The sequence below is a fragment of the Scyliorhinus canicula genome, chromosome 3, assembly GCF_902713615.1.
Source record: "Scyliorhinus canicula chromosome 3, sScyCan1.1, whole genome shotgun sequence".
Classification (NCBI taxonomy): domain Eukaryota; kingdom Metazoa; phylum Chordata; class Chondrichthyes; order Carcharhiniformes; family Scyliorhinidae; genus Scyliorhinus; species Scyliorhinus canicula.
The window spans coordinates 33,266,696-33,281,240 of record NC_052148.1 but is presented as its reverse complement, the minus strand read 5'-3'; the positions used below and the strand labels follow the sequence as shown (position 1 = coordinate 33,281,240).

Here is a 14,545-nt window from a genome sequence, read left to right as displayed (position 1 = left end):
ATAATCTCGGAAACCCGTGCCTGACAATAATCGACTAACTATTTTTTAAAATGTTCTAACTGACCTAGCCTCAATTGCTGTTTGAGGAAAGACTACATCATTTTGGTGAATCTATCCTGAATCCCCTGTAAACTCAATATAACTTCCTGGTGCCCAGAACAAAATTCAATGCTTTCCATGGAGTACAACCAGAGTTCCTATCCCTTTTTGTTCCAGTCCTCTTAAGATAAAGACCAACATTCCATTACCTTTTAATTTTTTCTTTGTTCCTCTGCAAATCTTTGAGTGAGTTCAGTAATGTTTTTTGTTTGGTTAGTTTTATGTAGGCTAGATATAGATTTTTGCAATGGGAAATTGGGGGCTGACAAGTTTTGCAGTTTTCTTAGCTGGTCGTTAGCAAAACATTTATGATTAATATGCCGAACGTCTTTATACTGGAGGACAAACGAGATGCACATGGGTGGATGAATAATTATCATCTCCATATTAACATTTCAGTTTTGCAATACTGGAAGTATTTCTGATCTGAAGCACAAAAAAACCCACAATTTTTAAATTAAAAGTCTTACATGGAATGATCTGAAGAACTCGGTTTTTCTTCATGTTGGCTGGCAAATTGCCTGTCCTCATCTTGTCATTCTGAATTTTGATTGAAGTCAGTTTCTAGAAAAAGGTAAGCACCAAATTCAAACAGTACATACTAATATCAATTACAGGTTTTAAAACTGGCATTAAATAACATGTAAAATACTGTTTTTTGATGTAGTGCATTTCCTATGGTGTCAGAATTTTCAAACAGAAGGCCACTGATATGAACTGTTTTCCTCTCCACAGATGCTGCATCACCAGCTGATTATTTTCAGCATTTTTGTTATGTATGATTCAATTGTTGTTTCATCAAGAATATGCTCAACAGTTTCAGACTCAAGCCAATGTAAGTACACAACACAATAGTGTTTATATAGTACCTTTAACATAGCAAAACATCCCAAGGTGCTTCACAGGAGTCTGATCAAACAAAATCTGACACTGAGCCACATAAGGACATATTTGATAAGTGACAAAGAGATAGGTTTAAAGTGCCAGAATGCAGGAAAAGGGCACAGAAATGAAGAGATTTAGCAATGCAATTCCAAAGCTTGCAACCTTGGCAGCGGGAGGCATGGAAACTAACAACAGAATAATTAAAATCTGTTGCTGTTTGTGACATAACCAACACCCTGTCCAGCAGACAAGCCCTCACAGCGATACTCATGGTCCAAACACTGACACCTGCTTGACTATGTCACCTGTGCCATGACAGGTATCCATGACTGCTGGATCGATCACCGCCCTATACAATCTATTATCTCCTTCAGCCCAGCCACAAAACAATGCACACAACAGAAGCAATGTGAAAGAAAATCAAAGCCCCAAAGATCCCACCAAGACGGCCCTTCTCAGTCAGCGCCTCACTCCCAACATTTCAACCTCCAGCCACCAGGGGCTATAGTGTGCCCACAGTATCAGGTCAACCCTAAAGTCCACCATAACAATCATCCGCGAAGAGGTCCTTGGCCTCTTTGACAAAATGACTGAGATATACCAGATCTAATCAAGCAGACATATAATGCTTTCGCAGACTGAAAATTTCACCATACCTTGAGCGAAAAGCAGCATTCCTAAAGTCATCTGAAGGCAATGCTGCAGCATGAAACCCACAACATAAAGAATAAACAGTGGGTATAAAGAGCACAGGACGCACAACAACTTGGGAACACAATTGGCACGCAGGTTTCTCTGTGCTGTCAAGGCAATTATGGCCCAAGCTCTCAAGGGACCATCCCCAACTAAGAGTCAAGCATGAAAGGAAGCTTATCAAGGACAGTCAGTGCTCATTGAAGAGAATGTCTTGAAGAATTCCTCAACCGAGGCTGGTTTCAATTTGAACACTTCAACTCCATTCCTTAATACCCTATCCAGCTCAGTGTTGGTGCCACCCTGATATGGAGCAAGTTGAGTAAGCTGCTGTATATTTGACAATCAACAAAGCCTCTGGAGCAGATGGAATTCCTACAGATATTTTGAAACATGGAGGAGAAACATTCTAGGCACGGCTGCATAACCTCATATCCCTTATCTGGGAAGGACCACGCCTGCAGGATAAGCTCAGGGGTTTGACTATATTCAAGAAGGGAGACAAGTTGAGTGTGGTAACTTAAGAGGGGTTTCCCTACTGTCGACCACAGGGATGATGATTATAAGGATCCTCCCAAATGGCCTAAGAGTTCCTTCCAGAGTCACATTCTGGTTTTCACCAATCGAAAGGCACCACGTACATGATCTTCCCTGCACGGCAAATCCAAGAAAAATGCAATGAATACCACTATGTGCATGATCTTTTTTGACCTCACAAAAGCCTTTTGCTCTGTCAACTGTGTTAGATTACGGAGTTTCCTCCTCAAATTTAAAAGCTCTCAGAAAGTTGTTGCCACCCTCTGCTTGCTCTACAATGACATGCAAGCTGTGAACCCTACCCACGGAACTATCTCAGACCCTATTTTCGTGAAGAATGGAGTCAAATAAAACCACGATATTGCATCAGCCTCTTGTCCATCTTCCTTGCTGCAATACTGCATCTTGCATTCGGCAAATTATCCACAGAACAGACAGGAAGTTCTTCAACCTACACCGTCTTCGATCCAAAACCAAATGATGCTAACTTCAGTCATAGAGCTTCTGTATGCAGATGACACTTGCGGCACGCTCATTCAATAAATTAGCTCCAGGTCATTGTCAACTCCTCCTCCAAAGCATGTACAAAATGGGCCTTTTACTGAACACCCGGAAAACTAAGAGCCTCTTCCACCAGCTCCCAAGCACAACACCTTCCCCCATCAATTAAGATCAACAGTGAGTACAATTAGGCACAGACAATAAATGCTGGACTGGGCAGTGATGCCCACTCACCATGAATGAATAAAGAGAAGATTCTGGAAAATGTAGACTATTTTCAATATCTTGGGGGCCTCCTCTCGCTAAGGCAGTCATAGATGACAAAATCCATCATCACCTCCTGTGTGCCAGCTCAGCCTTCGGCCGACTTCAGATGAGGAAGAAAGTACTTGAAGACCAGGATCTCAAACCTGAAACCAAGATCATGGTTTACAGGGAAGCAGTGGTTCCCTGGAGTCCCATATGCTTCAGAGCCTTGAACAACTTATATCAGATATCTCAAAGAACTGGAGAAGTACCACCAGCGATGCCTTCGCAAGATTCTCCAAAACAGGTGGCAAGAGCAGTCCAACAGCAGTGTCTTCTCCAAGTCATCATGCTTAATATTGAGATGCTAATTACTCAAAACCTGCTCCACTGGCTGGGACATGCCATTTGTATGCCTGGCAGCAGACTTCCAATGCAACTAATCTACTTGGAATTTAGTTATCGCAGGAGGCCCCCAGCAGGATAATGGAAATGTTTTAACAATGTCCTCAAAGCATCTAAGCAAAATGAAGATGGCTCATTCAGGAAAGTACTGAACACAAAGACTTAATTGGATAAATTCAGAGGCAAAGTTCAGGCATTGGAGAGAGTGTACAAATCCTCTAACAATTAATCTCCCTGAGCCTCCAAGCACCACCTGCCCCACATCAGCCATCTCAAAACCCATCAAACAGGTACGGAAGCAAGTCAGCTTCACTCACGAGAGACTGCCAAAGAAGAATTAGAATTAGAGATTTTCAAAAGGCCAGAATTGAAGCAGTGCAGATATTTGTAGGTTGTAGGGCTGGGAAGGATTAGAGGTAGGGAGGAGAAAGGCCATGAATGGCTTTGAAAATAAGGATGGCCAGAAAACAGCAGTGAGTTAGCAAACACAATGGCAATGGGTGAGTGGGACTTGCGCATGTTAGGATTCAAATTTGTGGAGGGTAAAAAAAAGGGCAGGCCAATCAGGAGATCATTGGAATAGTTAGGTCTGGAGGTAATAAAGGCATGCTTGAGGGGGAAATCAGTTAATGATACGGAGGTGGAAATAGGTGTTCTTAGTGAAGGCATGCGATGTACGACTGTGACCAAATATACCAAAACGGTGAACAATTTGGTTCAACCTCAAGAGAGGAGTGGAGAGAGTGGCTAGGGAACAGAGTTAAAGTCAGGTATTGAAGACAAGACTTCCGGTTGCGGCTATGCGGAGCTGTTTCGACGAATCCCGGTGGGGGAAGGTGTCTAGAGGAGCATTCCCCATAATTTATGGTGCTCATCCGGAGTGGGGCAAGAGAAGAGGCTGCAGCAGCTCCCCAAGAAAAGCGAGGGAAGAAGGACAAAATGGCGGCCGGCGGAACACCCGAGGACTGGTGGAAGTGGGCGCAGGAGCAGCAGGCCTCTCTTCTGCGCTGTTTTGCGGAGCTGAAGGCTGAGCTGCTGGACTCCCTGAATGCGACTACCAACAAGCTGCTTGGGACCCAGGCGGCGTCCATTCGGGAGTTGCAGCAGCAGGCCGCTGAGCGGGAGGAGGAGGCCGTGGTCCTCGTGGGGAAAGTGGCACTTCACACAAAAGTGGCAAGACCGCTTGGAGGAGCTGGACGTTCGCATGAGGCAAAAGAATTTGAGGATCCTGGGCCTGGCGGAGGGGCTGTAGGGGTCGGATCTCCCGGCGTATGTGACCACGATGTTGAGCTCGTTGATGGGAGCGGGATCCTTCCATTTGCCCCTGGAGCTTGAGGGAGCTCACAGAGTGCTGGCCAGGAGGCCTAAGGCAAATGAGCCCCCGAGGGCGGTGCTGGTGTGGTCCCATCGATTTAGCGACCGGGAGTGTGTGCTGCGCTGGGCCAAGAAAGAGAGGAGCAGCAAGTGGGAGAATTCGGTAGTGAAAATCTACCAGTACTGGAGTGCGGAGGTGGCTAAGCGGCGGGCCGGGTTCAACCAGACGACGGCGGTGCTGCATGCCAAGCAGGTCAGATTTGGAATGCTGCAGCCTGCGCGCCCGTGGGTGACATACAAGGACCGGCACCACTACTTCGAGTCCCCGGAGGAGGCGTGGGCCTTTGTACAGGCGGAGAAGCTGGACTCGAACTAGGGTCTGGGGACACACTATGGCCATTGCTGTTTTCGCTGTTGCTGTTCAACTTTGACATGTGTGTTTTTTATGATGGTTTTCTTTTTGCTCTGTTTCCGGGTGGGTCTGTCTGTTGGGTATGGGATATGTGGGGAATGTGGGGGGGTTTGTATTTTATATGTTCTCTTCTGTACGGGGCTGGGGGTTGGGGTGAAACTGGATTTTGGAGAGCTGCGTCAGAAGGGTGGGGTGTGGCAGTGTGAAAGCGCGGGCTTTCCTCTGGTTTCCCGCGCGGCGGGGGGGGGGGGGTGGAGCTGGCGGTGGGGGTGTGGCCTCTAATGGTTTTCTTTCCCGCGCTGACGCAGTGCCAAGGAGGTGTGGCAAGAGGGGGATGACCCCATGACGGGAGGGGATGGGTTTTGGCGGGAGCTGCCGGGGTCAGCAGAAGTCAGCTGACTCACGGAAGTACTATGGAGGGTGCGTCGCGGCTAGGAGGGGTCCTAGCCTTGGGGGGGGGGGGGGGATACCGGGTTGCTGCTGCAATGGCCAGGAAGGAGCTGGTGTGGGCCGGGGGGGGGGGGGGGGGGGGGGGGGGGGGGAGGGGAGGCGTTAGCGCCATGGGGAACGGGTCGGGCGGGGCGAGCTGGCCTGGGGCGAGCAGTGGATAAGCTATGGCTAGCCGGCGGGGGAGGGGGGCGGGTTGCCCTCTGATCCGGCTGATTACCTGGAACGTGAGGGGGATGAATGGGCCGGTTAAGAGAACTAGGGTATTTTCTCATCTAAAGGGGTTGAAGGCGGACGTGGCTATGCTCCAGGAGACCCACTTGAAGGTGGCGGACCAGGGTCGTCTGAGGAAGGGGTGGGTGGGGCAGGTTTTTCACTCAGGATTGGACGCGAAGAACCGGGGGGGTGGCGATTCTGGTGGGGAAGAGGGTGGCGTTTGAGGCGGTTGAGGTGGTGTCGGACAAGGAGGGCAGATATATTATGGTGAAGGGAAGGCTGCAGGGAGAGAAGGTGGTGCTGGTTAATGTATATGCCCCGAATTGGGATGATGCTGGCTTCATGAGGCGCTTGTTGGGCCGCATTCCGGACCTAGAGGCAGGGGGCCTGATCATGGGGGGAGACTTTAACACAGTGCTGGATCCCCCACTGGACCGATCCAGTTCAAGGACGGGGAGGAGACCGGCGGCGGCCAAAGTACTGAGGGGATTCTCGGACCAGATGGGAGGGGTGGATCCCTGGAGGTTTGGGAGACCGAGAGCGCGGGAGTATTCCTTTTTCTCTCATGTCCATAGGGTTTATTTCGGCCATAGCGATTTCAGACCATGCTCCGCACTGGGTTGATCTGGAGATGGGGGAGGCGTGGGACCAGCGCCCGCTCTGGCGCCTGGATGTGGGGATGCTGGCTGATGAGGAGGTGTGTAGGAGGGTCCGGAGAAGTATTGAGGGGTATCTTGATACCAATGACACGGGGGAGATCCGGGTGGGGATGGTCTGGGAGGCTCTGAAAGCAGTGATCCGGGGGGAGCTGATCTCCATCCGGGCCCATAGGGAAAGGAGGGAGAGGAAGGAGAGGGAGACTGGTGGGGGATCTCCTGGATGTGGACAGGAGATACGCGGAGGCACCGGAGGAGGGGTTGCTGGGGGAACGGCGTAGTTTGCAGGCCAAATTTGACTTGTTGACCACAAGAAAGGCGGAGACACAGTGGAGGAGGGTGCAGGGCGCGGTATATGAGTATGGGGAGAAGGCGAGCAGGATGTTGGCGCATCAGCTCCGTAGGCGCGATGCGGCTAGGGAAATTGGTGGAGTGACGGATGGGGGTGGGAATGTAGTGCAGAAGGGGACAGAAGTAAATGGGGTCTTTAGGGACTTCTACGAGGAACTGTACCGGTCGGAACCTCCGATGGGGAGAGGGGGGATGGAGAGCTTCATGAACAGGCTATGTTTCCCAAGGATTCAAGAGGAGCTGGTAGAGGGGCTGGGGGCGCCGATAGAGCTGGAGGAGCTAGTCAGGGGGATTGGACAAATGCAGTCAGGTAAGGCCCCGGGGCCGGACGGGTTCCCGGTGGAATTTTATAAAAAGTATGCGGACCTGGTGGGCCCCCTGTTGGTGCGAGCCTTCAATGAGGCATGGGAGGGGGGGGGCTTTGCCCCTGACAATGTCACGGGCACTGATCTCTCTGATCCTAAAGCGGGATAAGGACCCCTTGCAGTGTGGATCATACAGGCCTATCTCGCTCCTCAATGTTGACGCCAAGTTGCTGGCGAAGATCCTGGCCACCAGGATAGAGGATCGTGTGCCAGGGGTGATACACGAAGATCAGACAGGATTCGTTAAGGGATGGCAGCTCAACACGAATGTGCGGAGACTGCTAAATGGTATCATGGTGCCGGCAGTGGAGGGGGAGGCGGAGATAGTGGTGGCGCTGGACGCAGAGAAAGCGTTTGATAGAGTTGAGTGGGGGTACCTGTGGGAGGTGCTGGAACGGTTCGGATTTGGGGAGGGATTCAGCAAATGGGTGAGGCTGCTCTACGCGGCTCCGATGGCGAGTGTAGTTACAAATGGAAGGAGATCGGAGTACTTTAGGCTCTACCGTGGGACCAGGCAGGGGTGCCCCCTGTCCCCTCTGCTCTTTGCACTGGCGATTGAGCCTCTGGCTGTGGCGTTGAGGGAGTCAGGGAGATGGAGGGGTCTGGTGCGGGGTGAGGAGGAACATCGGGTATCGCTGTATGCGGACGACCTGCTGTTGTATGTGGCGGACCCAAAAGGGGGAATGCCGGGGGTGATGGAGCTATTAGCGGAATTTGGGGGCTTCTCGGGCTACAAGTTAAATTTAGGCAAGAGCGAGGTATTCGTAGTACAACCGGGAGATCAGGAGGAGGGAATTGGGAGGCTCCCGTTTAAGAGGGCAGTGAAGAGTTTCAGATACCTGGGGGTGCAGGTGGCCAGGAGTTGGGGGACTCTCCATAAGCTTAATTTTATCAGGCTGGTGGAGCAGATGGAGGAGGAATTTAAAAGGTGGGACATGGTGCCGCTATCGCTGGCGGGTAGAGTGCAGTCCGTCAAAATGACGGTTCTCCCGAGGTTCCTGTTCCTCTTCCAGTGTTTGCCCATCTTTATCCCTAGGGCCTTTTTTAGAAGGGTGACCAGCAGCATCATGAGCTTTGTTTGGGCGCATGGGACCCCGAGGGTGAAGAGGGTCTTCTTGGAGCGGGGTAGAGATGGGGGGGGGACTGGCGTTACCAAATCTCTCGGGGTACTACTGGGCGGCCAATGTGTCGATGGTGCGCAAGTGGGTGATGGAGGGGGAGGGGGCAGCATGGAAACGGATGGAGAGGGCGTTCTGTGGAGATACAAGTCTGGGGGCCTTAGTAACGGCGCCGTGGCCGCTCCCTCCTACGAGGTATACCACGAGTCCGGTGGTGGCAGCTACCTTCAAGATTTGGGGGCAGTGGAGGCGACATAGGGGAGAAGTGGGGGGCTCGATGGAGGCTCCGTTAAGGGGGAACCATAGGTTCGTCCCGGGGAACATTGATGGGGGATTTCAGGGTTGGCACAGAGCGGGCATCAGACAGCTGAGGGACCTGTTTATTGATGGGAGGTTTGCGAGCCTGGGGGAGTTGGAGGAGAAATTTGGGCTCCCCCCAGGAAACATGTTCAGGTATCTGCAGGTAAAGGCATTTGCTAGACGGCAGGTGGAGGAATTCCCTTCGCTTCCCGCGAGGGGGGTGAGGGACAGGGTGCTTTCGGGGGTTTGGGTTGGAGAGGGGAAGATATCTGATATCTACAAGGTTATGCAGGAGGTGGAGGAGGCGTCAGTAGAGGAGCTGAAAACTAAGTGGGAGGGGGAACTGGGGGAACAGATCGAAGACGGGACATGGGCTGATGCCCTGGAGAGGGTTAATTCTTCCTCCTCGTGTGCGCGGCTTAGCCTCATCCAATTCAAGGTGCTGCACCGGACCCACATGACTGGGACGAGGATGAGTAGGTTCTTTGGGGGTGAAGGCAGTTGTGTCAGGTGCTCGGGGAGTCCAGCGAACCATGCCCATATGTTCTGGGCATGCCCGGCACTGGAGGAGTTCTGGAAGGGGGTGGCGAGGACGGTGTCAAGGGTGGTGGGATCCAGGGTCAAGCCAGGCTGGGGACTCACGATTTTTGGGGTTGGGGTAGAGCCGGGAGTGCAGGAGGCGAAAGAGGCCGGTGTGCTGGCCTTTGCGCCCCTAGTAGCCCGGTGAAGGATCTTGCTACAATGGAAGGATGCGAGGCGCCCAAGCGTGGAGACCTGGATCAATGACATGGCGGGTTTTATTAAGTTAGAGAAGGTCAAATTCGTCCCGAGAGGATCGACACAAGGGTTCTTTAGGCGGTGGCAACCTTTCCTCGACTTTCTGGCTCAACGATAGGGTACTGGGACAGTAGCGGCAGCAACCTGGGGGGGGGGAGACGATGACTGTGTTTGTTAATTTAATTTTAATTTATTTTTAAGTTCTCTTGTTGTTCATTGGGGTTGGGGGGGGGGGGGGGGGGGGGAGGGGATACATGCGTTGTTACGGTTTGGGGGGTGTTACAGTTTTTATGGGTTATTTTGTTGCATTTCATTGTTTGTTGTTATATTTTATATTTTCTGTAAAAAATTCCAATAAAAATTATTTTTTAAAAAAAGGTACCGAAGACAATAGCTTTAATCTTCCCAAGTGGGGGCAGCACGGTGGCACAGTGGTTAGCATTGCTGCCTACGGCGCTGAGGACCCGGGTTCGAATCCCGGCCCTGGGTCACTGTCCGTGAGGAGTTTGCACATTCTCCCCGTGTCTGCGTGGGTTTCGCCCCCACAACCCAAAGATGTGCAGGGTAGGTGGATTGGTCGCGCTAAATTGCCCCTTAATTGGAAAAAATAATTGGGCACACTAAATTTATAAAAAAAAAAATCTTCCCAAGTGGTTAGGAAGTATTTTAAGACTGTATGGTAGCAATTATGTAGAAACTGTGCTCACTGAAATACCTAACGTTCTGAACAAGCTTATAGAAAATGACCAGCGATGATTTAAACGGGCCAGACAGAAATCTTTCTTCATGATCATCTTCCATAACTAAAATGCTGCAAATACAACCTGCATAGACAAAGCTTCGTTGTTAAAAAATATTAAGTACAGTAGCTTGCTTTTCAATTGGGGCAGTAATCTTTTGGCATTTTTGTGGTTTAGAAACAAAGCATTTTGCTTTTTATCGGGATTTGGTTGCTTTTATGAAACAACAGAGGAAATGTTCGGGGATGATGGTGAACATGCAGTGCCTGAACAGAAAATAGAATAAAGATGTAAATTTATTCAGAGTTAGCTACTGCAGAATGTTTCGGAAAAACAAAAAATTGAAATAATTTCTTTCTACTGGAAAACTGAGTTAATGTAGCCTTCCATCCTGACTAGACTTCATAATGTGATCCAAATAAATAATTTCAATCCTTAACTTATTGCTCCCAGCATAGATTCAATGACGGTAGAAAGCATTTGTTTGTGAACTATTGAAAGGCTTGACTCATTGAATCATCAGTCAACCTAAATGCGTATTTATTCACCTTTGAGTACAGTATCAGTGTCACAAACTAAGATTAATCAAGATCTTTTCAAAAGCATTAAAAAATGGAAGATATTTAATAGTTCCCTCAGTCAGTTTACTAAATTGACAAGTGTCTCAATTTCTCACCTTAAACTCTTCTTCCAGACCACTGCAACCTGATCCAGATACTCTGTTGTAAAGTTTTTGCAAGTGGCTTTCAAGTGATGTCACTTCCAGCTCTGTGTCCCCATATAAATAATGCTCCAACAGTGCTTGATATATAAACACGTACTGCATCTACAACGTAACAGGAACATGTTTACTTCCATCAGCCAAATATTAGAAAAACGAACGTCGTACATGTTGACATTGTGCAACATCTTCCTGCCTTCATAGCAGCAGCTCACCAGCACCTTAGGGATGGGCAACAAATGGTGGCCTTGCCAGTGACGCTCACATTTCATGAAATAATTTAAAAAAATTCAAGTTGTGGTAACACTTGAGACTTACATCTGTCTGCACCATTTGACATCGTTGAGCTCGAATCCGTGACACAAATCCAAATACATCCACTTTCCGCTCTGCATGCATCATGTCCAGCATGGCATCAATAACGATGAAAGTGCCTGTACGACCAACACCAGCACTAAAAATGTAAACTTGCAAAATTACGGAAAGAAGTGATTTGTCTAAAACAAAAATGTTTGCAGATGTGAACTGCTCTATCAGTTATACCCATCGCTAGTAGTGGAGGAGCTTCCAAGGCCATTTCAAAAGGCAGCGAAGGTCGGTATGGAACTGAAGTCGTATATGGGCCAGACGGGTAAAGACCGTGCACTTCCCTTTTCGAAAGGGTATTGGTCAACTATTTTCTTTTTTCCTAAGTTCATAAGATATAGGAGCAGAATTAGCCTTTCGGCCCATCGAGTCTGCTCCGCCAATCTATCAGGGCTGATATGTTCCTCATCTGCTCCTACAATGTTACAGACCAAGAGCTGGATTGCGAAATCAGTCAGAGCATTTCTACCCTAGAACACATGACCTAGGAGCAGGAGTAGGCAATTTAGCCTCAACACCACTGACTTGCCCGTTCTCCATAACCCTTCAACCCATTACCAATTAAAAATCTGTCTAACTCCTCAAATGTACTCACTGTTCCTGCATCCACTGCACTCTGGGGTAGCAAATTCCACAGATTCACAAACCTTTGGGAGAAGTAGTTTTTCCTCAAAACTGACTTAAATTTGCTACCTCTTATTCTAAGATTATGACCTCTCATTTTAGAATGCCCCACAAGAGGAAGCATCTGTTCCACCTCTACTTCATCCATACCTTTTAGCATCTTGTATACCTCGATCTGATCTCCCCGTATTCTTCTAAACGCTAGCGATATAGGCCTCAACTGCTCAATCTCTCTTTATATGGCAAACCCCTCATTTCTGGAATCAATCTAGTGAACTTCCTCTGAACTGCCTCCAATGCCACTACATATTTCCTCAAATAAGGGGACCAAACCTTTGGAGAGGGTGCAGAGGAGGTTCACCAGGATGTTGCCTGGTATGGAGGGTGCTAGCTATGAAGAAAGGTTGAGTAGATTAAGATTGTTTTCGTTGGAAAGACGGAGGTTGAGGGGGGACCTGATTGAGGTCTACAAAATTATGAGAGGTATGGACAGGGTGGATAGCAACAAGCTTTTCCCAAGAGTGGGGGTGTCAGTTACAAGGGGTCACGATTTCAAGATGAGAGGGGGAAAGTTTAAGGGAGATGTGCGTGGAAAGTTTTTTACGCAGAGGGTGGTGGGTGCCTGGAACGCTTTGCCAGCGGAGGTGGTAGAGGTGGGCACGATAGCATCATTTAAGAGGCATCTAGACAGGTATATGAACAGGCGGGAACAGAGGGAAGTAGACCTCGGAAAATAGGAGACAGGTTTAGATAAAGGATCTGGATCGGCACGGGCTGGGAGGGCCGAAGGGCCTGTTCCTGTGCTGTAATTTTCTTTGTTCAAACCTATGCACAATACTCCAGGTGCGGTCTTACCAATGCCTTGTAAAGTTGTAACAACACTTCATTACCTTTATACTCAGCTTCATGGTCAGTTTTACTAATACCAGCTTTTCTCCCCACATAGCGTTGAGATTAAAAAAAATTGAATTTAAATTCTGAATTGCCATGGCGGGTTTTGAACTTTAAATTCTTTGTCCAGAAATCTGGATCATTATTCCACTGCCTTACCGTACCCAACATCTGTGTTAATGTATCTGATGTGATGACCCTTTCAGATTACAATTTCAGTCCTAAATGTTATTATCGATTAAGTACAAGTGCTTGAAATCAGTAGAAGTGGCATTCTGATGCTTGCTACCCAGAGGTCTGAGCAGTAGTTTTGGAATACTCCGTTTGATACGTGTCCTCAGGAATTCCAGGAAGTTCCACCATTTGTACAGAACAAAGAACAAAGAAAAGTACAGCACAGGAACAGACCCTTCAGCCCTCCAAGCCTGCGCCGACCATGCTGCCCGCCTAAACTAAAATCTTCTACACTTCCGGGATCCGTATCCCTCTATTCCCATCCTACTCACGTGTTTGTCAAGATGGCCCTTAAACGTCACTATCGTCCCTGCTTCCACCACCTCCTCCAGCAGCGAGTTCCAGGCACCCACTACCCTCTGTGTAAAAAAGAAAACTTACCTCGTACATCTCTTCAAAACCTTGCCCCTCGCACCTTAAACCTATGCCCCCTAGTAATTGACCCCTCTACCATGGGGAAAAAGCCTCTGACTATCCACTCTGTCTATGCCCCTCATAATTTTGTAGACCTCTATCCGGTCGCCCCTCAACCTCCTTCGTACCAGTGAGAACCAACCAAGTTTATTCAACCTTTCCTCATAGCTAATGCCCTCCATACCAGGCAACATCCTGATAAATCCCTTCTGCACCCTCTCTAAAGCTTCCACATCCTTCTGGTAGTGTGGCGACCAGAATTGAACACTACTCCAAGTGTGGCCTAATGAAGGTTCTATACAGCTGCAACATGACTTGCCAATTTTTATACTCAATGCCCCAGCCAATGAAGGCAAGCATGCCGTATGCCTTCTTGACTACCTTCTCCACTTGTGTTACCCCTTTCAGTGACCTGTGGACCTGTACACCTAGATCTCTCTGACGGTCAATACTCTTGAGGGTTCTACTAGCGAGTTGGGAAAGTGCTTTTCTAATAAATTAAATATGATGGTTGATTTGGTTGAATTTCTTGATAATACCACTACGCCACACACATTCCACTCAAAGATCAGGAAAACATTGACAGAATTCCGTGATGAAAGTCAAAATTCTGCCAAACAGTGAAAATGTCCCATCCTTGGAAGATGTTATTTGTAACTCTGATTATTGCTGTTTAGGTACTTTGGCAGAAACTACATTGAAGAACTGACAGTTGCCAGAAAGATGGGTGTGGGAGATTATAACACTTTCAGACCCTTGAATTTTCTTTAAAACTAAATCTTCCAGCATTGACTAAACATTTGCACTGGCATACAATATTTTGAAGATCCACAAGGTGGCAGTATAGCCTGGCCAATATTCTGTCAATGTTTCTCAACAAAATTCTCATGGGTTAAAGTTTCCAAGTTAAATGTACCAATAGCTCCACAAGGTGGCAGCGAGAGCCCAAGCAACATTTTGCTGAACATTTATGAACAAAATCTGGGGGAAGAGAGCAGTGCAATGGTATTGTCACTGAACTAGTAATCCAGAGACCCAGGTTCAAATCCCATCATGGCAGATGGTGAAATTTGAATTCAATAAAAAAAATCTGGAGTTAAAAGTTGATTGTTGAAGGAAATCTGCTGTCCTTACCTGGTCTGGCCTACATGTGACTCCAGATCCACAGTAATGTGGTTGACTCTTAACCTGCCCCTCAAGGGCAATTAGGGATGGGCAATGAATGCTGGCCCA

General features: G+C 48.3%; 1 protein-coding gene across 4 annotated transcripts in view; it reads right to left on the bottom strand.

Annotated features, from left to right (window-relative positions):
* The window catches only part of LOC119963887 (receptor-type tyrosine-protein phosphatase alpha), a 300,421-nt gene that overhangs the window by 27,114 nt on the left and 258,762 nt on the right, over positions 1-14,545 (bottom strand). For all 4 annotated transcript variants that reach the window (XM_038793255.1, XM_038793256.1, XM_038793254.1 and 1 more), the window contains 3 exons: positions 11,102-11,237; positions 10,739-10,888; positions 570-663 (listed from right to left, as the gene is read on the bottom strand). In XM_038793255.1, coding sequence (XP_038649183.1) covers positions 570-663; positions 10,739-10,888; positions 11,102-11,237 — 380 coding nt within the window. The remainder of the gene's footprint in view (positions 1-569; positions 664-10,738; positions 10,889-11,101; positions 11,238-14,545) is intronic.